General features: G+C 40.3%; 1 protein-coding gene across 2 annotated transcripts in view; it reads left to right on the forward strand.

Annotated features, from left to right (window-relative positions):
* DYNC2H1 (dynein cytoplasmic 2 heavy chain 1) overlaps nucleotides 1–26,679 on the forward strand; it is a 324,085-nt gene that overhangs the window by 207,809 nt on the left and 89,597 nt on the right. For both annotated transcript variants that reach the window (XM_039221130.1, XM_039221131.1), the window contains 3 exons: nucleotides 11,409–11,484; nucleotides 16,823–17,031; nucleotides 19,581–19,685. In XM_039221130.1, the coding sequence (XP_039077061.1) occupies nucleotides 11,409–11,484; nucleotides 16,823–17,031; nucleotides 19,581–19,685 (390 nt within the window). The remainder of the gene's footprint in view (nucleotides 1–11,408; nucleotides 11,485–16,822; nucleotides 17,032–19,580; nucleotides 19,686–26,679) is intronic.

The following is a 26,679-nucleotide window of genomic DNA, read 5'->3' on the forward strand; positions in this document are numbered from 1 at the left end:
CTCTTGGTGTCATTGATCTGTTCAGCTGTTTCTTTGATTTCTATACTGCCCTGATTTATTTTATTTCTGCCCTGATTTTATTTCTGCCCTGATTTTATTTCTGCCCTGATTTTATTTCTGCCCTGATTTTTATTATTTCTCTTCTTCTGCTGGGTTTGGGGTGCTCTTGTTGCTCTCCCTCTAGTTGCTTTAGACGAGCTGTTAGATTTTGCACTTGTGCTTTTTCTAATTTCTTGAAATAGGCCTGGAGTGCAATGTACTTTCCTCTTAGGACTGCTTTCACCACATCCCATAGAGTTAGGATTGTTGTGTTCTTATTTTCGTTTGTTTCCATGTATTTTTAAATTTCTTCTCTAATTGCCTGATTGGCCCATTCATTCTTTAGTAGGGTGTTCTTTAGCCTCCATATTTTTGGGGATTTTCCAGACTTCTTCCTGTGTTTGATTTCGAGTTTCATAGCATTCTGATCTGAAAGTGTGCATAAAGGGTTAATATCCAAAATCTATAAGGAACTCACCAAACTCCACACCCGAAAAACAAACAATCCAGTGAAGAAATGGGCAGAAGATATGAACAGACACTTCTCCAAAGAGGACATCCCGATGGCCAACAGACACATGAAACGATGCTCAGCATCCCTCCTCATCAGGGAAATACAGATCAAAACCACACTGAGATACCACCTCACGCCAGTCAGAGTGGCTAAAATGAGCAGATCAGAGGACTCTAGATGCTGGCGAGGATGTGGAGAAACAGACACCCTCCTACACTGCTGGTGGGAATGTGAACTGGTACAGCCCCTCTGGAAAACAGTGTGGAGGTTCCTCAAAAAATTAACAATAGAACTCACTTATGACCCAGCAATCGCACTGCTAGGAATTTACCCAAGGGATACAGAAGTGCTGATGCATAGGAGCACATGGACCCCAATGTTCATAGCAGCACTCTCAACAATAGCCAAATCATGGACAGAGCCTTAGTGTCCTTCAACGGGCAGAGGACGCTACCATATGTTTGCACGTATAGGAGGATTAGGAGGAACTTAACGGAGGACCGTGGGGGAGAAGAAGGGGGGAAATAGTGGGGGAGAGGGAGGGAGGCAAACCATGAGAGACTCTTGAATGTTGAGAACATCTGAGGACTAATGGGTATGGGGTAGAGGGGATCAGGGGGGATGGGCATGGAGGAGGGCACTTGTGGAGATGAGCACTAGGTGTTGTATGGAAACCAACATGACAATAAACTATTTAAAAATCTAATAAAAATAAATTCAGCCCATAAGTGCACATTAATTTTTTTAACATTAATAGAATTCTGAAGGAAGCCAGTGATTAATAGACAAATGTGTTTGATTAAAAAAATCCATTTTTTTTAACACACAAGAAGTGAGTTAATTTTATACTTTCCCAAAAAGAATTCAAAATTTGTCTTTTTCATTTAGATAATTCCACATTATAAACCAGTTTTGGCTTTTGTGTTTTTTGACTGAGTTTTAGTCCAGTATACACTTAGAGTTTGTTGTTTTGAATTTGTGTTTATGAGCCTTGTGGTATCTGCTCATCCGCACTTCACCTCTAGTGGACTAATGTGCAGGGATTGGTAGTTGACATTGTATGTAAACAGTATGGGGAAGGCCAGAGGATCAGCCTCTGGAGACAGGGGCATGTTCCTCTCAGGGGATACCACCCCTCAAGTAAGTGTTGCCCTCATTGTATAAAGAGTGATTTAGTTTCAGTAAAATACCTCAGCAATCATATAAAATTTATTTGATTGCTTTGAATATTGTTGGTTTTATAGTTTTTTTAATTTGGGAATTATTGAATTTATTCCTGATATAAGTTTAAACTCTTTAGTATAAGGAGCTTAAAATTAATTTTAGATACGTACTTTTTGAAGTAACATAGTGGTAAGTCAAATCATATAGGTAAGGGTGAAAACTTTTCTTTATTAAAATATGTTCTTAAATATGTTAAATATTACATTTATCTGTAAGATTTGAGACAATAAGGTGTCAATTTTTTGTCTTCAGTCACCTCCAGGTTTGAAGAAGAATTTAATGCGTACTTACGAATCTTGGACTCCTGAACAAATCAGCAAAAAGGACAATGTGCATCGAGCTCACGCTCTCTTCAGTCTTGCGTGGTTTCACGCTGCCTGTCAGGAAAGGAGAAATTACATTCCCCAGGTGGGTGAGGACACGTCTTGGACTTCCTGTGCGTAGTTTTATATTAGAGTGTTCTACAATTGAATGTCAGTGGGTAGGATTACTGAAAAATTTGGTTCATGGTTTATGACTTTATATGTCTAATTCTGTCTTTGCCATTCGTCTTCTGGACCGTATACATAGTGCACTTCCTTGAATGACATTGTTCACAACAATGCATGGACCATCACAAGCCCTCTGTGATTGTTAGGTATCATTTTTGTGGTCGATACATCACAGACATCTCAGAGTCAAAAACTGATTTCTGCATTTATTTCCCATTTATTTCCTTGAGCTGGAAGTCTAGGAGTTGTTCCTGATATGCTTTCTTTCTTAGCCTGCCTACCAAGTTCATTCCCAAGTCCTGCGGATTTTACTTACAAAATACAATTCACATCTGTGCATTTCTCTTCACTGTTTTTCTGAGCACCTCAGCTCTTACCTGTACTACTTTCTGAAATCACTTCGTATTTTTTTTTTTTTTTGCTTTTTCCATTTAGCAGCCAAATCATTTTTCTTTTTTTTTTTTTTGCTCCTTATTTTTTTTTTTAACAAATAGTTTATTGTCAAATTAGTTTCTACATAACACTCAGTGCTCATCCCCAAAGTGCCCTCCTCCATGCCCATCCCCCCCCCCCACATCCATCAGTCCTCAGTTTTTGTCAGCATTCAAGAGTCTCTCATGGTTTGCCTCTCTCCCTTTCCCCCACCATTTCCGCCCTTCTTCTCCCCCTTGTTCCTCCGTCAAGTTCCTCCTAATCCTCCTATACGTGCAAACATATGGTATTTGTCCTTCTCTGCCTGACTTATTTCGCTCAGCATAACACCCTCAAGGTCCATCCATGTTGCTACACATGGCCAGATTTCATTGTTTCTCATTGCCAAATCATTTTTCTAATATGGCAGTTCGATTATATCACTATTTAGCTTACAACCCATCAAATGACTATTGTACTTGTGAAAAAATATGCATCTTTCTGGTCCCGAAGGAAAGATTTGCCTTTGTCTCAGCCTCGTCCCAGACCCCTCTTCCCACTTGGTCTCTGCAACCCAGCCTCAGTGGGCTTCTTCACGGCCCTCTCATTCATCCAGCTCTTTGCCACCATAGGTTTTGGCTGGTACTGTTCTCATGACCAGTAGACCACGCGGTCCTGCTGCCGTGACCGTCCTTGCTGGTACACGTGTTCTGTTCTTGACAAATGCCTAAGCCGTAGATTACATCACTTCCAGGTTTCATTTCTCCCATCTTTTTTATTTTTTTATTTTTTTTTTATTGTGGTCTACTTCTGTGTGCTCCTCAGCCTGTCCTTGTTTGAGCCTGTCTGTTTCATGTCAGAATTGGGTCCTGGGTTCTGGAGTCACACACTTGGGTTTGAGTCCTGACCTAGAATTTCCTAGCAGTGTGACCAGGGGAAAGTCACTGAATTCCAGTAAGCCCCAGCTTCCTCAGCTGTATAAATGGAAACTCACCGTGCTTACCTTTCTTGCAAGGATTAGATGGAATAACGTATGTTTGCAAGTGCCTTGCATGTGGCCCGCCAATAAAGTCATGTCTCACCGATGAAGTAGTAACTAAAACAGTGGTGTTGTTTCATACCGTCTGCGAACGGCCCTTAAAGGAGGGGGTGCTTATTCTTCTCCATTTACAGAGAAGACCAGCGGGTCTTGATGGCAGTTAACTTGCTGGAGGACTCACCCCTCAGCCTGTAGAGCTTGGAAGTGGTCAGGCCCACCTTCCTCTGAGACTCCGCCCCAATAGCAGTTCATCCTGAGGTGTTCATGAACAACAGTGATAGTGAAAGAACCCACTAAAAAAAAGAATCGATTTTTAAATGAATTTGGATTTTTTTATTAAGTAATACATGTGCATAATATAAATTAAAAAGCTACATTGGGGCGCCTGGCTCAGTCAGTTAAGCTTCCGGCTTCGGCTCAGGTCATGATCTCACAGTTGGTGGGTTTGAGCCCCGTGTCGGGCTCTGTGCTGACAGCTCCGAGCCTGAAGCCTGCTTCAGATTCTGTGTCTTCCTCTCTCTTGACCCACCCCTGCTCACACTGTCTCTCTCTCTCTCAGAAATAAATAAAACATTTTTAAAAAATTTAAAAAGCTTCAGGAAGATTTCCACCTAAAATGTAGTCTGCTCCCTTTCTGTCTCCCTGACACCAGTTTCTCTTCTCAGGACAACATACATTCTTTTTAATTTAAATAGCACATTACAAACACAGCTTTGTATTTTGTTTTATTAACCAAAACATTATAGAGATTTTTAAAAATTAGTAACCAATTGGGGCACCTGGGTGGCTCAAGCAGTGGAGCATCTGATTCTTGATTTTGGCTCAGGTCATCATCCCAGGGTTGTATATTGAGCCGTATGTCGGGCTTGGTACTGAGCATGGAGCCTGTTTAGGATTCTCTCTCCCTATTTCTCTGCTTTCTCTCCTTCTCTCTCTCTCTCTCAAATTAAAAACACAATGAAAGGTTAGTAACCATTTAATGCCTAATTTAAAAATAGTATTTGTATTCATACTATCAATGTACTTATAAGCAGTTGCTTGGGCATACATATTCTTTTCAGTCTTTGCTATTATAAAAAGCATTGCAATGGATATCCTTATATTTGCCTCATTTAATGTTTATTCAAGGTGGCAATTTCTAAATTTGGAAAGTTTGGGTCAAAAGAATACATTTATTTTATTTTAGTTTATTGAGAGAGTGAGCACACATAAGCATGAAATAGAGGGGCAGCTGGAGAAAGAGAATCTCAAGCAAGTGTCACACTCAGTGCGGAGCCCAACATGGGGCTCAGTCCCGCAACCCTGGAGTCATGACTGGAGCCAGAATTGAGAGTTCGATGCTCAACTGACTGAGCCACCCAGGAAACTCAGATAGTGTATTTTAAAGAATTTGTACATACTGCCAAATGGTCTTTTTTAGAGCAATTTACTTTCACACCCACAAAAATATTTGAAAGTGTCACTTTTTTTAATGCATTGGATTTGCTCTCTTTAAAATGAAGAAATTGGGAGGCAAACCCAGTCAGAACATAAAATACCATTAAAATTGTTAGAGACTATATTATATGGATATGCACTTCATAAACTATTTTACTACTTTTCCTCATTTTGCTTTAATCATCAACTTCTAGAAATAAAGATCCACCACAAATTTAGCTTAGTTTTCATTCCTCATTGTTAGTGAAAGGTGTTTTGCTATTTTTCATTGCAGTGCTATATTTGGTCACAGAATTAACTTCCTCTCAGGCAAACCATTAGAGACTCTTGAATGCAGAGAACAAACTGAGGGATGATGAGGGTGGGGGAGGGGAAGGGGAGAGATTGGCATGGAAGGAGGGCACTTGTGGGGATGAGCACTGGGTGTTATATGGAAACCAACCTGACAATAAACTATTTAAAAAAAAAGACAATATGTAATGAAAATGGATTGAGAATTTTAATATGTAAAAAAAAAAAAAGAATTCCTCTCTTGTACGCATGTATACTGTCCTTCTAATACTGCACTTAGAGTAAGGTCTTTTTGTTTGACACTTATTATTCGTCAATACCCTGTTATTCCTAGACTGTGGGTACCTCGATAACAGGCTTTATCTCATTCATGTTTATAAGACCACTTAACACCATGCCTGGATCTCCACATGGGCTAAGTGAGATTTGATGATGGGCTGTCTGTTTAGAGAGCCTTTCCAAAATTTACATTATTTCTGTTAGAAAATATATGAAAATCAAAAATTACCTTTCAGATTTTTTATGCCATACTTTTAAAATCCTTAATCATATACCGCTATATCAGTAACTATGCCACTCAGAGTATAGTTCTTACCATTTTAGAATTAGAACCTCAGTAGGAATTTGCTGTGTCAGGTAATCCTGAGAGTTGAGGCCTTAGAATTGAGAGTGTTATAAATATTAAGTTTCAAGTATTAAAAAAAATTAAGTAAAAATTCACAAATATTATCAGTACTTTATTTTGAATAGGTAGAATATGTATTTAAAATATTACAGGAAATGGGGAGGAGTAAATGGTGGAGTAGTAAGGGGACCCTGGACATGTCCCTCAAACTCAGCTAGATACATCAAGAAGATCTGAAAATTATAAAGACTTATGCCCTTAACTTGGAACTAAAGACTTATGCCCCTATCTTGGAACACCCAAATATCAATTAATAACAAACATAAACTCACTGACAGTAATACAATAATCGTAGGGGATTTTAACACCCAGCTTAGAGCAAGGGACAGATCATCAAAGCAGAAAATCAATAAGGAAACAATGACTTTGAAGGACACACTGGACCAGATGGACTTAAAAGATACATTCAGAATATTTCACACTAAAACAATACATGTTTTTCTCAAATGCCCATGGGACATTTGCCAAAATAGATCACATGCTTGGTCACAAATCAGCCCAGCAGGTGCGAAAGATTGAGATCATACTATGCGTATTTTCAGATCACAACACTATGAAACTTGAAATCAACTACAAGAAAAAATTTGGAAAGCCCTCAAATACATGAAGTTTAAGAACATTCTACCAAAGGGGCGCCTGGGTGGCTTAGTCGGTTAAGCGTCCGACTTTCGCTTAGGTCATGATCTCGCGGTTCGTGGGTTCGAGCCCCGCGTCGGGCCCTGTGCTGACTGCCAGCTCGGAGCCTGGAGCCTGTTTCAGTCTGTGACTCCCTCTCTCTCTGACCCTCCCCTGCTCACGCTGTCTCTCTCTCCTAGAAATAAATAAAACATTAAAAAAAAATTAAAAAAAAAAAAAAGAACATTCTACCAAAGAAAGAATGGGTTAACTAGGAATAAAAAAAAAAAATGCACCGAAATAAGTGAAAATGAAAACATGACCATTCAAAACCTTTGGGATGCAGCAAAGGCATTCCTGAGAGGGAAGTATATTGCAGTACAGCCTTACACCTAACCCTAGCACTTAAAGGAATTAGAAAAGGAGCAGCAGGTGAAGCCTAAAGCCAAGGTAAGAAGGTAAATAATAAAGACTAGAGCAGAAATAAATGATACAGGAACAAAAAACCCAGTAGAACAAATTAATGAAACTAAGAGGTAATTTTTCAAAAGAATTAATAAAACTGATAAACTCCTAGCCAGACTTAATAAAAAGAGAAGAGAAAGGACCCATATAAATAAAATCATGAAGGAAAGGCGAGAGATCACAACCAACACCACAGAAGTATAAACCATTATAAGAGAATATTATGAGAAATATGTCAACAAACTGGGGAACCTGGAAGAAATGGATAAATTTCTAGGAACATCCAAACTGCCAAAACTGAAACAGGAAGAAATAGAAAATTTGAACAGACCCATAAACAGCAAAGAAATTGAAACAGTAATAAAAAAATCTTCCAAAAAACAAGAGTGTAGGGCAAGATGGCTTCCCAGGGGAATTCTACCAGATAATTAAAGAAAAGTTCATAACTATTCTTAAACCTTTCAAAAAAAATAGAAATGGAAGAAAAACTTCCAAACTCATTCTATGAGGCCAGCATTACCTTGATTCCAAAAAGAAAGACCACACTAAAAAAGAGAATTATAGGCCAATATCCCTGATGAACATGGATGCAAAAATTTCCAACAAGATACTGGCAATCAAATTCAACAGTAGATTAAAAGAGTCATTCACCATGATCAAGTGGGATTTATCCCTGGGCTACGGACCTGGGTCAGTATTCACAAATAAATGAATATGATACACCACATTAATAAAAGAAAGCATACAAACCATATATTCTTGCCAATAGATGCAGAAAAAACATCTGACAGATTACAGCATCCATTCTTGATAAAAACCTTCAACATAGTAGGGATAGATGGAACATAAGCATATATAGCTAATACTGTCCTCCAGGGGAGAACCTGTTCCTGCAGGCAGCAACAAGACAAGGCTGTCACCTCTCACCATCAGTATTTAACACAGCACTGAAAGTCTTAGACTTAGCAGTCAGACAGCAGAAAGAAATAAAAGGCATCCAAGTTGGCAAGGAAGTCAGACTTCCACTATCTGCAGACAGCATGATACTCTGTGGAAAACCTGAAAGATTCCACCAAAAAATTACTAGGACTAATAACACGAGTTAAGCAAAGTCACAGGACGTAAAATCAACGCACAGAAATCTGTTGCAATTCTATACCCCAATAATGAAGGAACAAAAAGAAATGAAGAAATCAATCCCATTTGCAACCATGTGAAAAGCAATTAGTATCTAGGAATAAACTTAACCAAAAAGGTAAAAGGTCTGTACTCTGAAAAATATAGAAAGATTATGAAAGAAACTGAAGAGGACACAAAGCAATGGAAAAACATTCCACGCTCATGGACTGAAAGAACAAACATCATTAAAATGTCTATACCACTTAAAGCAATCTACACATTTAATGCATTCTCCGTCAGAATGCCCCCAGCATTGTTCACAGAGCTAGAACAAACGTAAAATTTGTATGGAACCACAAAAGACCTTGAATAGCCAAAGCATTTCTGAAAAAGAAAAACAAACCAGAGGTATCACAATTCTGGATTTCAAAATACATTATAAAGCTCTAGTTATCAGGACTATATGGTAATAGCATAAAAACAGACACACAGATCAGTGGAACAGAATAGAAAACCCAGAATGGACCCACAACTGTATGGTCAACCCATCTTTGACACAGCAGAAAAGAATATCCACTGGAAAAAAGACAATTTCAAGAACTGGTGTTGGGAAAACTGAACCACTTCTTTCCACTATATACAAAAAATAAATTCAAAATAGATGGAAGACCTAAATGTGAGACAGGAAACCATCAAAATCCTTGAGAAGAACACAGGCAGGAACCTCTTGACTTTGGTCACAGCAACTTTTTATTAGACACGTTGTTGAAGACCAGGGAAACAAAAGCATACATCAACTACTGGTACTCCATCAGAATTAAAAGCTTCTGCATAGCAAAGGAAACAATCAACAAAATTAAAAGGCAACCTACAGAATGGGAGAAGATATTTGTAAATGACATATATGATGAAGAGTTATCCAAAATCTATAAAGAATTTAGTAACCTCAACACACAAAATACAACACGGCCAGATACCAGTTAAGAAAGGGGCAGAATACCTGAATAGACATTTTTTCCAAAGAAGACATCCAGATGTCCAACAGATACATGAAAGATGCTCAATATCATTCATCATCAGGGAAATAAAAATCAAAACCGTGATGAGATCCCACCTCACACCTGTCAAGTTGACTCAAGTTAACAAGGCAACAACAACAGGTGTTGGCAAGGATGCACTGCTGGCAGGAATGGAAACTGGTGCAGCCACTCTGAACAGTATGGAGGTTCCACAAAAAGTTAAAAATAGAACTACCCTATAATCCAACAATCGACTACTAAGTATTTACACAAATGATACAGATATACTAATTCCAAGGGATAGATGCATCCCAATGTTTATAGCAGCACTATCAACAGTAGCCAAATTATAGAATGAGTCTAAATATCTACCAACTGATAAATGGATAAAGAAGTGTATGTATACAAGTGTATGTATATAAAGAGTAATGGAATATTACTCAGCCATCAAAATGAATGAAATCTTGTCATTTGCAATGACATGAATGGAGCTAGATATGTTGCTAAATGAAGTAAGTCAGATAAAGAAAAATATATATAATTTCACTTGTGGAATTTAAGAAGCAAATCAGATGAACATATATGTGGGGAAAAAGAGAAGAGAAAAACATATATGTTTCTTCAGGAACAAACCAGAAGAAATTCTTTTTTAAGTGTTTATTTTCACAAGAGACTCTTTAGGACAGAGAACAAACAGGGTTGATGGAGGAGGGTGGATGGGGGCTGGGCTAGATGGGTGATGCGTATCCAGGACAACACTTGGTGTGATGAGAACGGGGTGTTGTATGTAAGTGATGAATCACCAAATTCTGCTTCTGAAGCCGATACTGCACTCTATGTTAACTAACTAGAATTTAAATAAAAAGTTGAAAGAAAAATTAAAATATCACAGAAGTTTGTTACTGTTGACGGGCATGTAACCCTTACAGATCTTTGATTCTGCTCTGTACCGAATCTTAGCGAGTGAGGTTTAAATCTTGTGTGTGTGTGTGTGTGTGTGTGTGTGTGTGTGTGTGTGTGTTTTACAATATGTATAATTTAAAATAATCTATCCAAATGCTAGTGACTCTTAAATTTATGTATCTAGCTCAGGCCGGTTCCCTAAGCCGTAGGTTTTTGTGTACAACTCTTTATGTATTTGTTCCAGTTTGTTTCAGAAATGACTGAAAACCCCTTTATTGTGGACGCGAGCGTGAGAGCACAAGCTTCTCCAGAGCACGAGTTTTGTCTCTGGCTCAGTGGTAGATTCTTACCCACCAGACAGTGTGGTGTGCAGCAGGCCCTCAGTAACTTCCAGTAGTTTCTCCTCTCTGCTTCTCCACAAATTCTCTGGTTTTATTGCCCTAAGTGTCCGTCTGCTTACTCCTTCCTGTGTGTTCTACTCCCCGCTCCTCACCAGGGCGACTTCGCCGCCCCTCCTGGGTGAGCTCAGACTCCTCCCATCCAGCCCGCTGTAGCTTGTAGTTGGAGGCGTGTTTGCGTGATGGACTGTGTCCACCCCACTTCTCCCTCCCCCCACATTTAACTGACAACCACCTGAGGGCAGGGGGTATGTTTGGGTTCGTTCTTTTATTCCCAGTGCTTTACATGCAGCATGTGTCTAGTACTTATTGTTTTGAATGATTAGTGAATGAATGAAATTTGTTTTGATATTCCTAAATACTATTACAGTCTAAATTAAAGGTAGTATTACACTAAACTAATTAGTTGAAGTGATTGGAAGTACCATCAGAATTATTTTTACTTTTTTCATACTTTTATAAAACCTAGAGCTCTGTGAGTGTTCTTTTTAGATAAGCATCGTAGCTGTTAGCTCCAAGTTGATAATTTAGTTCCAACATGAATGCTTCATGGGTGAGATATACAGAAAATAATGCTGTATGCCTTTGGGCCTTTAAACATTTTTGTAACCTTTCTTTTCTAATGTTTATGGAAAAAACCCATAGTTCTGAAGGATAAAATTATAGAAACTATCTCAATGTGTAGTTGTGCAGTGATGCATACGTGTGTGTCTTTGAACACTGTAGGTCTTTTAATATTTGTACATTTGTTTTCATAGGGTTGGACCAAGTTTTATGAGTTTTCTTTATCTGATCTCCGGGCTGGGTACAGCATTATTGACCGGCTCTTTGATGGTAAGTTCTAATAATGGTAATTGTCGTCTCTAGTATTAATGGGAAAATTTTTTTGAGGTCTGACTTAAGTAGTGTGGTTTCTTCAAGAATGACTTCCTATCATGAAACTTGTTTTTGCTTTTCATTTTGTGTTTTGTGTCCTGGCTGCCACCCTTCTGTTAGTGGCTAGTTCTTTATCTGTGATGGTCATTAGTTTTATCTGCCATAGTTTTCTGATAGGTCTGTAGCTCCCAGGAGGCCAGAAACTGGAGAGACGTTGTCTTCACTCTGTGGCCTTCGTAGGTTTCAGGCTTGGAAAGAATTGTTCAAACCTCAGGAACTGCTAAATCGGGGACTACGCTACACTCACGTCGGTACTACACATCTGTAGGATCTAAACTTGTGATTAAGTAGGAGTTCAGGATCACGGTACAGGTATAGATTGTGTCAGACAAGACTGTGTGACGTGATCGGTGGGGCCGTCCAGCCCTCTGCCCCCTGCTCGCTGATGTGTACCGTGCAGGGCTGCAGGGCCATGCCAGGGGCCCCGAGAGTGTAGAACAGGGGTGGATTGGAGGAGAGAGTATCCAATAGGGATCTCAGGCTTGAAAATGGCCCGCAGGCTCGCCAGGCCACCCTTCCCTGAATCTCCCCACTTGAGTAAACAACACCACCAGTCATGCATTCGTTCAGGCTCAGAACCTGGAGTCACCTGGGTTCTTTTTCTCATCCCTAAACATCCAGAGTTTGGGCAGTTTCTGTCCCTCCCGTGTCCAGACCAGATCATGATTCTGCTCACTCACTCAGCCCCCTCGGGGCTTGCGCGTCCGAGAAGAGCTCCTTACCCAGGTTTCTTTTTGTTTCAACATTCTCTGAGACAGTCTCCACACAGACACAGAGTGTTTATAAGAGTAAAATAAGGTGTGTTGTTCCCATTTAAAACCTGCAGCCACATTCATCCTTTCTTTTCCTCTGGAAGCCGGGCTGTTCCTGCCCGAAGGCTTCTGTAGGTGCTCTTCTGAAATGTCCCTGCCCCAGACCCTTACCGGACCCCTCGTATTCGCCTCTCAGCTTCACATCCACCTCAGAAAAGCCTTGTGTTACCACCAAATCCAAAGTGATTTTGAAGATTATTCCCAACCACCTTGTTCCGCTGTGTCCTTGCACCACGTCAGCGCGACCTCGTTGACTATATGTCCTTAATGTCTGTGCAGGACTTTCCTGCACAGAAATAAATTAACATCAGACACCAGAAATTATTCTGTAGCTTCCTTTGGCAGAATGATAGGGATGGACATCTAGTAAGTGGCCAAGTCCCATTTTAATTTATATGTTTATGAGACAAAAGTTTTAAATGATACATGTACGAAAAGTACTTTTAAGATCACAGCTCAGTGAAATTTCCAGAAAATGAACATACTCATGTAGACAGTGCCTTAATCAAGAAATAACACCACCACCAATAATTCCAATTCCACTGTTGCATGCCACCCCCACCCCCGCCACCCCATGCTACGTCGGCTCCTGTGGTAAACACCAGGCCTCTCTTACTGTATACAGCGGTTTTGCCTGTTTTTGTAAAAGTGGAATTGTACATCATCTACTGTTCAGCCCCTGGGTTCCTTTGGTTGACATTGTATTGAGAGATTCATCTGTGTGGTTACATGCAGTTACAGGTCATTTAATCGCAGTGCAATGCAGGGCGTCGTTCTGTGATGACAGTCCTTCTCTCGGTGGACCTGTGGGTCCTGGGGGAATGATGAATCCTGCCTCTACCTTTGGTAATTATTTGGAGACGTCTGTGTTGAGTATGTATGTAGGAGTAGATGGGGTATTCATTTCTTTACATTAGTGAATGCCAAATAATGTTATAAGTGGGTTTTTCTTTTTTTAACAGGTTTTTGAATTATACATCATGAAAGTGTATATAAACCTAACATTTAGTAAATAGTCATATATTGAATCTTTGTCATTAACCCCAGATCAGCAGAGTGTTACCAACCTTCTAGAAGCGCCTCCTCTACTCCTTGACACACATGACCCCACAGTGCCCAGTCCGTGTCAAGGGTAACCACTGTTCTGACTTTTTGAGCGATTGTTTTCAGTACTAATACTGTCTGTACTAAGGTTTTAGCTTGCATCGAAACTTAGTAATTTTTCTTTTTTTCTTTTTTTTTGTATTTTCAAGTTTTTCTTTAAAATTTTTTAATGTTTCTTATTGGAAGAGGGAAAGAGACAGAGCGTGAGTGGAGGAGGGGCAGAAAGAGAGAGGGAGATCCAGAATCCAAAGCAGGCTCCAGGCTCTGAGCTGTCAGCACAACATCTGACACAGGGCTCCAACTCACAATCTGTGAGATCATGACCTGAGCTGAAGTCGGACGCTTAACCAACTGAGCCACCCAGGCTCCCCTCACAATTTTAAATACCTGTTAGTTAGGGACACCTGGGTGGCTCAGTCGGTTAGGCGTCTGACTTTTGGTTTCAGTTCAGGTTGTGATCTCACGATTCATGTGATAAGGCCCCATGCCAGGCTCTGTGGAGAACCGTGTGGAGCTTGCTTTGGATTTTCCCTTTCTCTCTGCAGCCCTCCCCCTCCCCATACTGTATTCACTCGTTCTCATTCCCTCACTGTCTCTCTCTCCAAAATAAATAAATAAACTTTAAAAATAAATAAATTACAATTAACATGCAGTGTAGCATTGGTTTCAGGAATAGAATTCAGTGATTCATCACTTACATACAACACGCAGTACTCATCCCAACAAGTGCCCTTGTAATGCCCATCCCCCATCGAGCCCATCCCCCACTCTTCTTCCTCCATCAACCCTGTTTGTTCTCCATCATTAAGAGTCTCTAATGGTTTCGTTTCCCTCTCTCCTCTCTTTAGTCCACCCCCTCCCTTGCCATATGTTCATCTGTTTTGTTTCTTAAATTCCACAGAGGAGTGAAGTCATATGATACTTGTCTTTGACTAATTTCGCTTAGCGTAATATGCTCTAGTTCCACCCACATCATTTCAAATGTCATGATTTCATTCTTTTTGATGGGTGAGTTATATTCCACTGTATACATACACTACATCTTCTTTATCCATTCGTCAGTCAGTGGACACTTGGGCTCTTTCCATACTTTTTAAAAATGTTTTTAAACTTTATTAAAATTTTTTTTAATGTTTTGTTTATTTCTGAGAGAAAGAGACAGCGTGAGCAGGGGAGGGTCAGAGAAAGAGGGAGACACAGAATCGGAAACAGGCTCCAGGCTCCGAGCTGTCAGCACAGAGCCTGATGCGGGGCTTGAACCCACGAACCGTGAGATCATGACCTGAGCCGAAGTCGGATGCTTAAATGACTGAGCCACCCAGGTGCCCCTACTTCATTTTATTTTTATAATATTACTATGAGATTATCATTATTAGTGCCCTTTGAGGATGAAAAAACCAAAGCAAGGAGTTTGAATGATTTGTCATTATGTTTGATGCTTGTGATGGAATTAATTAATAGCCTCACTTTACATAAATCACACAATTGAATTCTTGTGAATAAGAGGCCAGTACTTTAAAGTGATAGTGAATCTCATGGCAAAAATCTAAGTGTATAATCTTGGGATTATGGAATTTGTTAAAATTAGGGACTTACACATATACAGAATTAAGTGCAAAAAAGAGAAAAAGTTCTAATTATAGGGGAGAGCCAGTATAGAAATTGCATAGCTCATAAGACCCCTAGAACATGTGTAACCTTGATACCTGAGTTTGCCGATCTGTAAAATAGGATAATAGCAGACACTACGTCCATTGGTTTGATTTTTGAGAAGTTTGAATGAGAAAAGCCACATGAAGCATTTAACATTTAGTACATTTACTATATTAAGTTAGCAGTAATTGTTGACTATTATTGCTGTTGCTATAATTTCAGTTCTGGTTTTTAAATCTTTTTTTAAAACAATTTTTAATGTTTTATTTATTTCTGAGAGAGAGAGAGAGACCGTGTGAGCAGAGGATGGTCAGAGAGAGAGGGAGACACAGAATCTGAAACAGGCTCCAGGCCCTGAGCTGTCAGCACAGAGCCCAACGCAGGGCTCAAACCCACGAACCGTGAGATCATGACCTGAGCTGAAGCTGGATGCTTAACAGACTGAGCCACCCAGGCACCCCTGGTTTTTAAATCTTAAACTAAAACTTACCTTGAAAACAGTGGGTGTAACACAAATAAGACCTTAAAAATTATAGAAGATATATTTTACCTAATAGCTAGTTGTATTTTATAGGTTGAAGATCCATTAATGTTTCTCTGTGCCCTGGTGGCCTACCTATGAGCGAATGGCGTGTCTATCACTAATACATTATTTAGTAAACGTCAAGGCAGAACTAGACAGTGGAGTACTGGCCAAGTTTCCCCACTGTTGATCCCCAGATGTAGGTGGGAAGTTACTTCAGGCGGTCTTCCGTGCTGCCGGTGCCCTGTCCTAAGGGAGGCCACCTCGATCACCTGCGCGCCGTGGCCCGAAATAACGTGGACGTCCATCCTTGTGTGGGTCTGATGTTTACAGTGACCCGATGCAGCCAGACTGGCGGTGCTGGCAGTGAGGGCCACGAGCATAAATATAAGTGTTTCCTATGGTTACTGCAGACCTGAGGTTTAATTCTTATATTTTAAGATTACCACTGAACTGTGAATAAGAGAATGCTTTTGTCGCAAAATGAAATAATGACTCTAGAGTCTCATTGTGTTGTTTTCTACTACGTTTCTCTCTTAGAATAGGAAATGGACAGTTGACTGTTGAAATCATGACATTTAGAAAATTATAACGTGAAGTGATTTTGTAGTGTTTTCTTATTCAGATTTTTTTTTTATGAACTGAGATTTTCGTCATTGTATAAAACTAGGTTTAGATATATTCTGAGGAATTTCTATCTAAGGAGGCGGTGCTGTGTCATCAGTAAGAGTACAGCTTTGGGGTCAGATCTTTTGGATTGTGTGATTTTCCGATTTTGGTCACCTCAGCCTCCCTATTCCTCAATTTCTTCATCAGTATAATTAGATAATTTTAATATTTCTATGTTATGAGGCTTAAGTGACATTTGAGGAATTTTACTTGATTAAATAATCTCAATATACATTAGCCATTCTGTGATTATATTAATATTAGTTCTTATTAAGAATTTATTAATGAGCTTTACATTATAATATTAATGAGCATTTTAAGGAATGATTTAACTTGGTTAAATGTGTATTGTTATATCCTATAAATATAACTGGAGCCAGGAATTTAGTTAATATTTTAGAATAATGTAGAATATTTTTAGAATATTTGTAATGTCTTAAAATAAAGCTAATTAAAGTATGTTTTAAAATTATAGGTACCAAGGATGTGCAGTGGGAATTTTTACATGGTTTACTTGAAAATGCTATTTATGGCGGACGTATAGATAACCATTTTGACCTTCGAGTTCTTCAGTCATACCTGAAACAGTTTTTTAATTCTTCAGTAATTGATGTTTTAAACCAAAGGAACAAGAAAAGTGTTTTTCCATATTCCATATCTCTCCCCAAATCCTGCAGCATTCTGGTAGGTAAAATTCATCATTTGTAATCTATTACCAAATACCTGAATCCTTTTTTTAAAATTGTTGAATACATACCTGTTTCTTTTCAAATGCACAAGTAATTCTCATTCACAGGTATGGATTATTATGCTGCAGTGTGGCCTGATTCTGCTATTTTCCACCCTTGTGAATGCTTATGGGAAGTTGATTAACAGTACCAGGGTGCAGTATGTAGGGAATCTCGGAGGGAGTGGTCCAGGGAAATGTTGAAGTTCTAAGGCTGCTGTGAAGATCCGCCCAGGGAGGGTACATGAGCTCCCGGTGGACACAGGGAAGCATGAGAGAGGCCCAGCACTCTTAAACAAACCTGTCTTCACTTGCTGTCTATAAATTGAAAGCAGATGTAACCGTGTGAGGGATACGCTTTTGGTGGCTGTGATAGCATCGTTGTTGTTGCGACATTGTTGTATCTGAGCCAGCTGGAGCTTTTCACCGGAGTGATCCTATAAAAGCCCATAGGATGAAGTCCTCTTTTCCAGAAAGTAGCACAAAATATGGTCTGAAGATGTCAATTCTAATTTACGTGGCCTCAGACTTATCTTTGCTTAATGTCCAAATAATGTCCTAGAACATTAAGATCATCTCTCTCTTCGTGAATTACAGAGATACATACTCAGTTATATAGTTCTTCTCTCAGGATGAAGCATTTTTCTCTCATCTGAGTATTTTTCAAGATTCTTTTGTTCCAGTGGCATAAATGTCAAAAATAAAAGTTTTGAAACCAATATTGAATATATTATGGAATGCTTTACCTGTTAAGTATCCCATCTGTTTTGTTTTTCAGTATCTTTCACTCATTTAGTCATGTATTCAGTAAGTGCCACTGAATATTCGTGTGCCTGTTGGTGGCCCTGTTCCAGACCGTGCGGGCACTGTGGGCATCTGAGGGGCTGACCTACTAGTGGGAGGGCCTCACACAGCAAATAGAGGCATCACATGACTAGTCATGGGCCTTTCATTTCACATAGTGCATGGACAGGTCTCCCCTCTACTTGAGGTTTAAACTGAAAAGTAAAAGTCCTACAGAAAGTGCACATCCTGAATGTCCTGGGCAGTGAATCTTATACACTGAGCACGTGAGCGTGACCAGCGCTGGGATCCAGATACTCCCCACACGTCCTCCTCCATCCCTTGTCGCTACGGCATCCCCCACGGAGAGGGGTCGTCTCGGCCTCTAACGCCCTCCGTTAGCTCTGCCTGGTTCTGAACTTCGGATGAACCGTATCGTCTGGTGTATATTCTCTTGCATCCAAGTGAGGATAAGTCCGTGTGGAATGGCAGCTGTCTGTTGTTTAAGAAACACATTGGTGTACACTTGTAGGGGAAGAGCAGTCTGGCCAGTGTAGGTGAGAAACGTTCACAACCATCTTGAAATGAGCAAAGAGAGTCAATACAGCAAACTTGTATTCATAGGATGACTTATGAGCACCAGTGTTCAGCTTTGTCTCTAACAGAGTTCCACAGAAGGGGGAGCCAGGACTTCCGGGCAGGTGAGAACACCTGCGTGTGCCCTACACCACATACTCACGGACAGGCGTGCACCTGCATGCTTGTGCACGCACATGCTTGCTTACATCTCTAGGTATTGTGATTCGACAGTTAAGCAGGGTTGAGTTACAGGATGGGAAAGGTTTCCAAAAAAAAAAGTGGTGCATCTTTCCAAAACTTGACATGTTTGCAGGCTCTGGGCTTCCTGGAGTCCAACTGTTGCCCGGAAATAGTTGACAGGCAGCTGCCAAGGATGGGAAAAGATGATGGAGTCTCTTTTAACAGCCGTTCCTCCTCGTTCAGTAAGAACAGTGTAGATACATACAATGTCCCCTTTAAAATAATTTGTTCTTCCTGGCCACAAACAAACAAAAACATTTCTTACCCTTGAGCCAAACTGAGTAAATTCTCCCTCTTGGTCTACACTCAGGTTTCCCATCTAGAGTTTTGACTCTCTAACTGTGCGGATGCTTGCTTGATAAAGGAAGTCTTTGCAGGGCTTACAGTAATTTTGGAGATGAAATGAGGGGACTATCAGTGCATTTCATGACACTTCACCAGCAGACTGAGGACTAACTGCAAAATGGCTTTATGTAAAGTGGTTTACAGAGCACTTCTTGCTTACCAGACTGCGTCTATGTTGGCTTCTGGGGTGTCGGAATATGAATATATTCCAGTTGTGGGTCAGATGCAGGGTGAATGATCACAGGGCTTTCCTGGAAACGTGTTCAATAGCATCTGACTCGCGGTAGCCACAGCCACTCAAGTAGTTTTATTTAATCAGTGCACGGTCCCTTTGGATGTGCAGAGTTCAGTTTTAAAAATACAGTATCACATAAGTTAGGGATGAAGAAGTAGTAATAACAGTATTTTTGAAGATGACTACGTTGGTGTGACCCAGACTGAAAGGGAGCCTGGAAAATGTAACTGTGTGAATAATACTTCAATACTTCGCGGTATCTGATCTCAGGGCTTGTAAGTTCAGTCCTTCGTGAAAAGCTGGTTTTCACTTGTTCTCATCTAGGACTACCGAGCCCTCATTGAAAAGCTTCCGGAGGACGACAAGCCTAGTTTCTTCGGTCTTCCCGCCAACAGTGCTCGCTCAGCGCAGCGCATGATCAGTTCTCAGGTAACGTAAGGAAAGACATGGTGTAGGAAACGTTGCCCCTGAACCCAAGAGAAACAGCGTGAGACCGGATTTAATCTACAGACCCCACAAGCTCGTACTGCACATTTTTATTCTATTTAGCACAGTGCATTCCAGTCCTACCTTAAATAAATTTTAAAGGAGCCAAATGGCCCTATAGTAATAAACTTGTTAAAATTAGTAAAGTAACACATTGAACACTATCACTTTGTCCAAAATATATGTATTTTACCTCTTGTGATTATTTTAAGGCTATTTTTTAAATGTTTTTTAAAATTTCAATTCCAGTGTTTTTTATTTTTTTTTAACATTTATGAATTTTTGAGAGAAAGAGACAGAGTGTGTGAGCAGGAGAGGGGCAGAGAGAGAGGGAGACACAGAACCTGAAGCAGGTTCCAGCTGTCAGCACAGAGCCCAGCATGGGGCTCGAACTCATGGCCACAAGACAACCTGAGCTGAAGTCAGACACTTAACCGACTGAGCTGCCCAGGCGCTTCTCAATTCCAGTGTTTTTAGCCATACAGTGTAATATTAGGTTCAGATGCACAATATAATGATTGAACACTTGCACAAGTCACCCGGTGCACATCACACCCAGTGCCCCTTCATCCCCATACACCTCCCCTTTGGTGACCGTGAGTGTCATCTCCGTCGTTCAGAGTCTGTTTCTTGCTTCTCTCCTCTTTTCCCTTTGTTAATTTGTTTTATTTATAGATTCTATATATGAGTGAAATCATATGGGATTTGTCATTCATTTAGCATGATACACTCTGGTTCCATCCATGTCGTTGCAAATGGCAAGAATTCATTCTTGATTGCTGAGTAATATTCCAGCCAGTGTGTGTGTGTGTGCGCGCGCGCGCGCGCACGCACGCACACGCGTGCACACATGCATGTGTGTATATATAAATAGGTATCAATCTTCTCTATCCATTTATCAGTCGATGGACATTTGGGCTCTCCATCGTTTGGCTGCTGTCAAAAGCGCTGCTATAAACAAACATCATTGCACTTTCTATAATAGTAAGATAAACCTTTTTAAACAGAAAAGTGTAGTCCAGAAGAGTCAAAAGTTCTTTAATTATTTCTTAATTCAGCTTAGAAAATATATTGGCCACCCTTACTATATCTATCAAGAATTTAAAAGACTGAAATAACTTCTTGGGAAAATGACTAACGGATAATTTTACCAGGCACGCCTTTTATTTAACATCCCACATTGCATTTTTAAGCCATCTTGTATCATTTTATGATTTGTTTTTCTTAGGTCAGTGTTGGCATTTCCTTTTTAAGAAAGAAAATATGAGGGAATAGAATGAATAAGCAACTTGCAAGTGAATAGAATGTTAATGAAATGTTTCTCTGGTCTCATAAATGCTACACAGATTGGATTGCTCGACGTGGCACATCACAGGGTCACCTGCCCTGGCTTATGTGGGACCTTTCAGTCAGAGGCTTCTAGCAGATTGAAAACTTGTAGGATGAATCTAGTAGGCATTGTATAAGAATTATGATCTAGGAACAAAGGAGAAAATTAGGATGTTTTGAGGAAATGAAGCCTAGTTCCAGTCATGAGACCTTAGCAGTGAGGAGAATAATAGATTCGAAAACTGATTTGTAGAATCCCTTTTGTTTTATAACAGTTATTTTCCTAAAATTATGTCCAGTACTATGTGCATTCCTGACATCATATTACAAACTGGTGTTGGTCAATAGCTTTACTTAGATCTTATTTAAAATTGTGATTTTTGTATTCTCTCATATAGTCGTTCTTAGATCTTTGTTAATCCACATTTATCATGACGGTGGTGGTGATAGCTTCTGAATTAGGCTTCGCTAAGCACTTTCCATGTGTTGCCTCGTTTAAATCTCAAAATAACACTGTATTATTAGGGCCATTGTTGACCTCAGTTTACAGTTGAGAAGATTGAAGCCACAGGAGATTATTTTTCCCAACATCACACTTTTAGTAGTTGAATTAACCAGGACTCAAACAGGTCAGTGAGCCGAGTTCACGTGCGCTCCACATGGCCAGCCCCTGCGGCAGTTCGAGCCTTCTCTCGTCGTGAGATTCAGTAGCCTCTCTCCATAGAGGTTTCCTTTTCCACACCACCTCCATTTTGTGGGGGAGATGGAGGTAAACCCTTTTGCTAGGTAAAAGTCTTTAGTAAAATAGTCTTTTTTGCATTTTGTCACCATGTTGACCTAGGAACTCAGGTCACATCTTAATTACAAATAGGAAGTCTGAAGTTAAGTGAATAAATTAATGAAATATTTGAAAAGTTTAGAAAGTCTCAAGTATCTTGACATTAAAATGTAATGCAATTTAAATCAACTGCCTGTCGAATATTATCCTTCATCTATATTCTTAGGGACCCTTCAGAGCATTGAAATTGCTTTATAGCTAGACTTGAAAGAGTCTTAATGGAAGCAAAATTTTCTGCAGAAATAATTCCCTAATTCACTGTTTCATAAAAGATGTACTGCTTCCTCATTGTTATTCCAAACTGCCATCATGATTTTATGGTAAATACTCAGTAAAAGACTAAGAATTTGTGTCCATTGTTGATCTAAATACATACTATGGGACCTGCAGATCTTAAAATGGTAATGATAACTTAAACTTGTCAAGGCTGAGGCTGTGTAGAAGAATGGCGTTGTCACCACCGCCCCCACAAGAGTGCGCACTGTGAAGGCACCTGGAGCTGATGTAGAAGAGGGTCCGTCGTCACCACCGCCCCCATGGAATGTGCACTCTGACGGCACCTGGCCCTGATGCTGGCGGAGAGCAGGTGTTTGCTGTAGGCGTTCATTCACTTTGCCAAGAATTAAGAAATTAATGGCATAAAAAGTTATAGTTGCAAACAAAGTGAGTAAGACCACATGAAGGGTGAAGGAACCTCATATATTTCTAAGGTTGGGGATTAAAAACTCCCACCAGAAATCAGCTACTAGGTATGTCAAATCAGTAAGGAACATGGGGCTTTAACCGCATTGGTTGGCGTGGGAGCTGTGTGCAGTAACCACACGCGCTTCCACGCCAGGAACACCAAGTCCCCAGCCCGGCCTGTGGTGCTACCGCTTCACGTCACCGTTTCATGCACAAAAACGGCCACAGGTGTCCAAGATCTCAACGATCCGGATACTTCTGTTGTTTTCTCTCTTCTTTCCAGATTTGTCTCCTTGTCATTGCAAAAGCAACAGACCCATGTTTTTACAGTTTCTTATGTCTTTTCTTTCCCTCTTTTTATGTTTAACTGATAACCCACAATTGCAGATGTAGATTGCAGTAATCATTGAACTGACATAATTGTCCTTCCACTGAGTTAAAGCCTAGAAAATACCAAGAGTGGTGGTGTTGGCCACTTACATGGGAATTATTTGGACGTTTGTCCTGGCGGGTGGATGGCTCCGTGTCATCCAGGATGTGCACTGTCACACTGCTGGGAGTGGGGCTTTGGGCCAGTGTTTTGACGAGAATTCTTAGGTACCTTCAATTTTCAAAGCATCTGTACTAGAGTTCTGAGAAACTGCAGAGAACTTCTCATTTGGTGAACACGAAATCCACGTATTCATTCATCCCTAGATACCCGCGTGGCTTACTCTCTTATTCCTTTCAGGTGACATCATCCAGAAGGCCTTTCTGGCTTGCATGAAATAGCAACTTCCCGCAAACCTTAGTATTGCTTCTCCTTTGAATGGGCTTCATTTTTCTCTTAAGATGTAGGTTTCGGTAGGACTGTGTATGTTTCTTTAGTTCTGAAATTTTTACTGTCTTTTTAAAATATTTGATCTATATAAAGGATTACATACATAACATTAATATATATATAACTAATATTAAAAAGTATGATGATATAATGAAACTTCATGAACCAACAAGCAGCAACAACGATATTACCAGAAGGTTCAATCAACTTCCATGATTCTTCTGTTCATCTCCCTTTCTGCTAAAGGAGCCACCATTCACTTTTGTTTTAAACTTTTTTAATACTCTTATACTTTATAAATAGCTATATTACATGCATGCATTTACATACACACTTGTCCCTAGGATTATTATTGCTTCATTTTGCTAATTAAAAATTTTTTTAATGTTTGTTTATTTTTGAGAGAGAGATAGAATGCTAGCAGGGGAGGGTCAGAGAGAGAGGGAGACACAGAACACGAAGCAGGCTCCAGGCTCTGAGCTGTCAGCACAGAGCCCATTGTGGGGCTCGAACTCACAGACTGCGAGTTCATAACCTGAGCTGAAGTCAGATGCTTGTCTGACTGACCTCGCCAGGTGCCCAGCTAATTTTTAAATTATAAAACTGTCTTGCACGTGGTGTTCTAGGGCTTGCATATCTCATTTTACATTTTTTCTAAGCTCTGTGTAGGTCACTGGTTTGGCTGTAGTTGCATTATTACTGTGCATGATTGTACATGTTATCATGTATGTTACACAACACGCACATAATTATGTAAGTAGCACACTATTAGGAGCAGTGCTCCTGTGTACCCGTGTGCACGTCCCATGGTCTGTCCAGTGCAGCAGTGCCTCACGGTGTGCAGCCCCGAATGGGCCGTGTCCACCTGTTTCAGTTCTGGGCTACTGTACACTGCCACCGGGACGTCTAGTGTCCACACCCTCTACTTCCCACCGGGTAGTGTTTGTGGACGCCTTTGTATTTGTTAATCTCATGGGTTAAAATGCTATCTTGGTGTGGTCTTAGCTTGTATTTCTTATTGTTGAGATTGAATATTCCTTCTGTGTATTCATGGGGCGTCCCTGATTTTAAAGTGCAGTGACAGCAGTGAGGCGGATGTGTCTGCAGCCCAGTTGGGGGGGGGGGGTGACATGGTGGGATGTGAGGCCAGGGGGCAGCGGGGCAGTGGGGGACCAGATGACGATGAGCCCCGTGACCAAGCCGTGGTGGGAACCCGGCTGCCATGCAGCGCCGGCCTCGGGAGCGAGGAGGCCTGTGCTGCAGCCCGAAACTGCCGTCAGGTCTTGGGGGCAGCTCGTGCTGATCAAGGCCCTACTGGCTATAACTCGTCTCGGAAAAGGCGTTCTGTTAAAGTAGCATACTTATCTCCGCAGAAGAGCTGTGTATTTTTAAGTGTGAGCTACACATTCCGTTTTTTTCCCCCAAACATGGTTTGAAGCCCCAGAACTTTATTTTTCTTTCAGACTCGATAGCAGTTTCATCACAAAGTTCTTACGAAGAGTTACGTTTATTCTTAATAATGGTTTTTGTACTGCTGAAGATTTGAAGATTAATTGCTAGTATAATACTTTTAGCAACGTTGCATTGAATGGATTTTATGAACTTGGCAGCTGCCCTTATCGTGACTCAAATGGTTTTTCATCCATTATTAGAGAAGTCACAAGTTCCTGGTAAAATTAATTTTTGAGATCAGGAAGCTTAAGATGCTCTTCTATGCCATACAGCCTTCGCTTTGAGTGTATTTCCTCAGATTTCAGGGGCATGTTGCTTAGCCATGGCTTTCCAGTAGTAGCATCAGCACCCAGAGGTGAGGTGCCCCTTCATGCACAACGTGTCGACTTATGACTTGTAAAGGTAGGCCAGTCCCATGAGAGGCCTTGCCGCTTTTCAGCTTCTCAGACCATTCAAGACAAAGCAAAAGGATCCAAAGATGTTATCACTATCAGTCTCTTTAGTTTTGTAACTTGCACCATGATGTCATATTGGTTTTTTCCGTATGTTTACCAAGAAACACTTAAGTTCACTAATGTTACAAGATTGATGTTTTACTTCTATATGTTATCATTTAGTAAGAAGTAAAAATGCCTCTTCATTTGAAAAAAGCTCTTAAAAAGTTAACAAACATTTATCTTTGTGAACGGTATTTCATGATCAAAGAAAGAAAGTTGAGAAGAATGTTTTTCTTTATTGAATAATTCTCAATAATGAATATGCAAGGAATGGCAGAATTTGAAAAATCACCGTTACAAATCTTAATAAAGTCACGGATTCATAAAATCGAGACTCACAGTTTGAAAGCACTACGTGGCAGGTCGAAGGGGAGGTTACGAGATGTCGGCTGCTGCTACTTAGGCCAGGGCGGGTGTGCGTGCCCAGAGCAGTGAGGCACGGCCCCTGTGCGTTCCGATGGGATGCAGGATGAACTACACTTCCTAAAAATGTCTTCTAAAGGAAGTGAACTGATCCTGATAGGTATTTTAGGACTAATATTTGGTTACCAGGAAACACCAGGGGTTAAGGGAACAAATTAAACACATTGGATGCAGGATGTGAGATATTCTGCAGGACAACAAACTGACTGCATTTTATCAACCTGTTAATGACATTCAAAAAAATGAAGCTCAGAGAAACTGCTCTATGTTAAAGGGACTTGAAATACATAAAGCTCTATGACCTCTCTGTGGATACTGATTCAAGCAGTCTGCTTCAAATAAATGTTGAAACCATCAGGGAACTTCAACATGGACTAGGTGTTACAAGACACAAGTGAATTTTTTTTAACGAGTGTTTGTACTGACCCTAAAGACCACTTTTCCACTTTCCTTGTTACTCTCTGAACTTCTTAACATTTTTAAAAATTGTAATTACATACAATATCCTGTTAGTTTCATTTGTACAATGTAGTGATTTGACTTTTGTGTAATTGCGAACCAATCACCGAGAGTCTAGCCACCAACTGCTACCAAACAAACTTAATGTATTACTGACTGTAGATCCCATGCTGTATATTATGCCCCCAGCACGTATCTGTCACTGCAGGTTTGTGCATCGTCATAACCGTCACCCATTTGTGTCTACCCTCACCTTCGCTGGAAACCACCACTCTGTTCTCTCGATGTGGGAGTCTGGGGTGTTTTTGTTCTTGTTTTGTTTTGTTTTTATATTCCACGTATATATGAAATCATGTGGTATTTTGTCTTTCTCTTACATAGTACCCTCAAGGTCCATCTGTGTTGTCTCAGTGGCAAGCTCTCTTTCTTTATGGT

Source organism: Hyaena hyaena, unplaced genomic scaffold, assembly GCF_003009895.1.
Source record: "Hyaena hyaena isolate Hyena2069 unplaced genomic scaffold, ASM300989v1 scaffold_947, whole genome shotgun sequence".
NCBI classification, from domain to species: domain Eukaryota; kingdom Metazoa; phylum Chordata; class Mammalia; order Carnivora; family Hyaenidae; genus Hyaena; species Hyaena hyaena.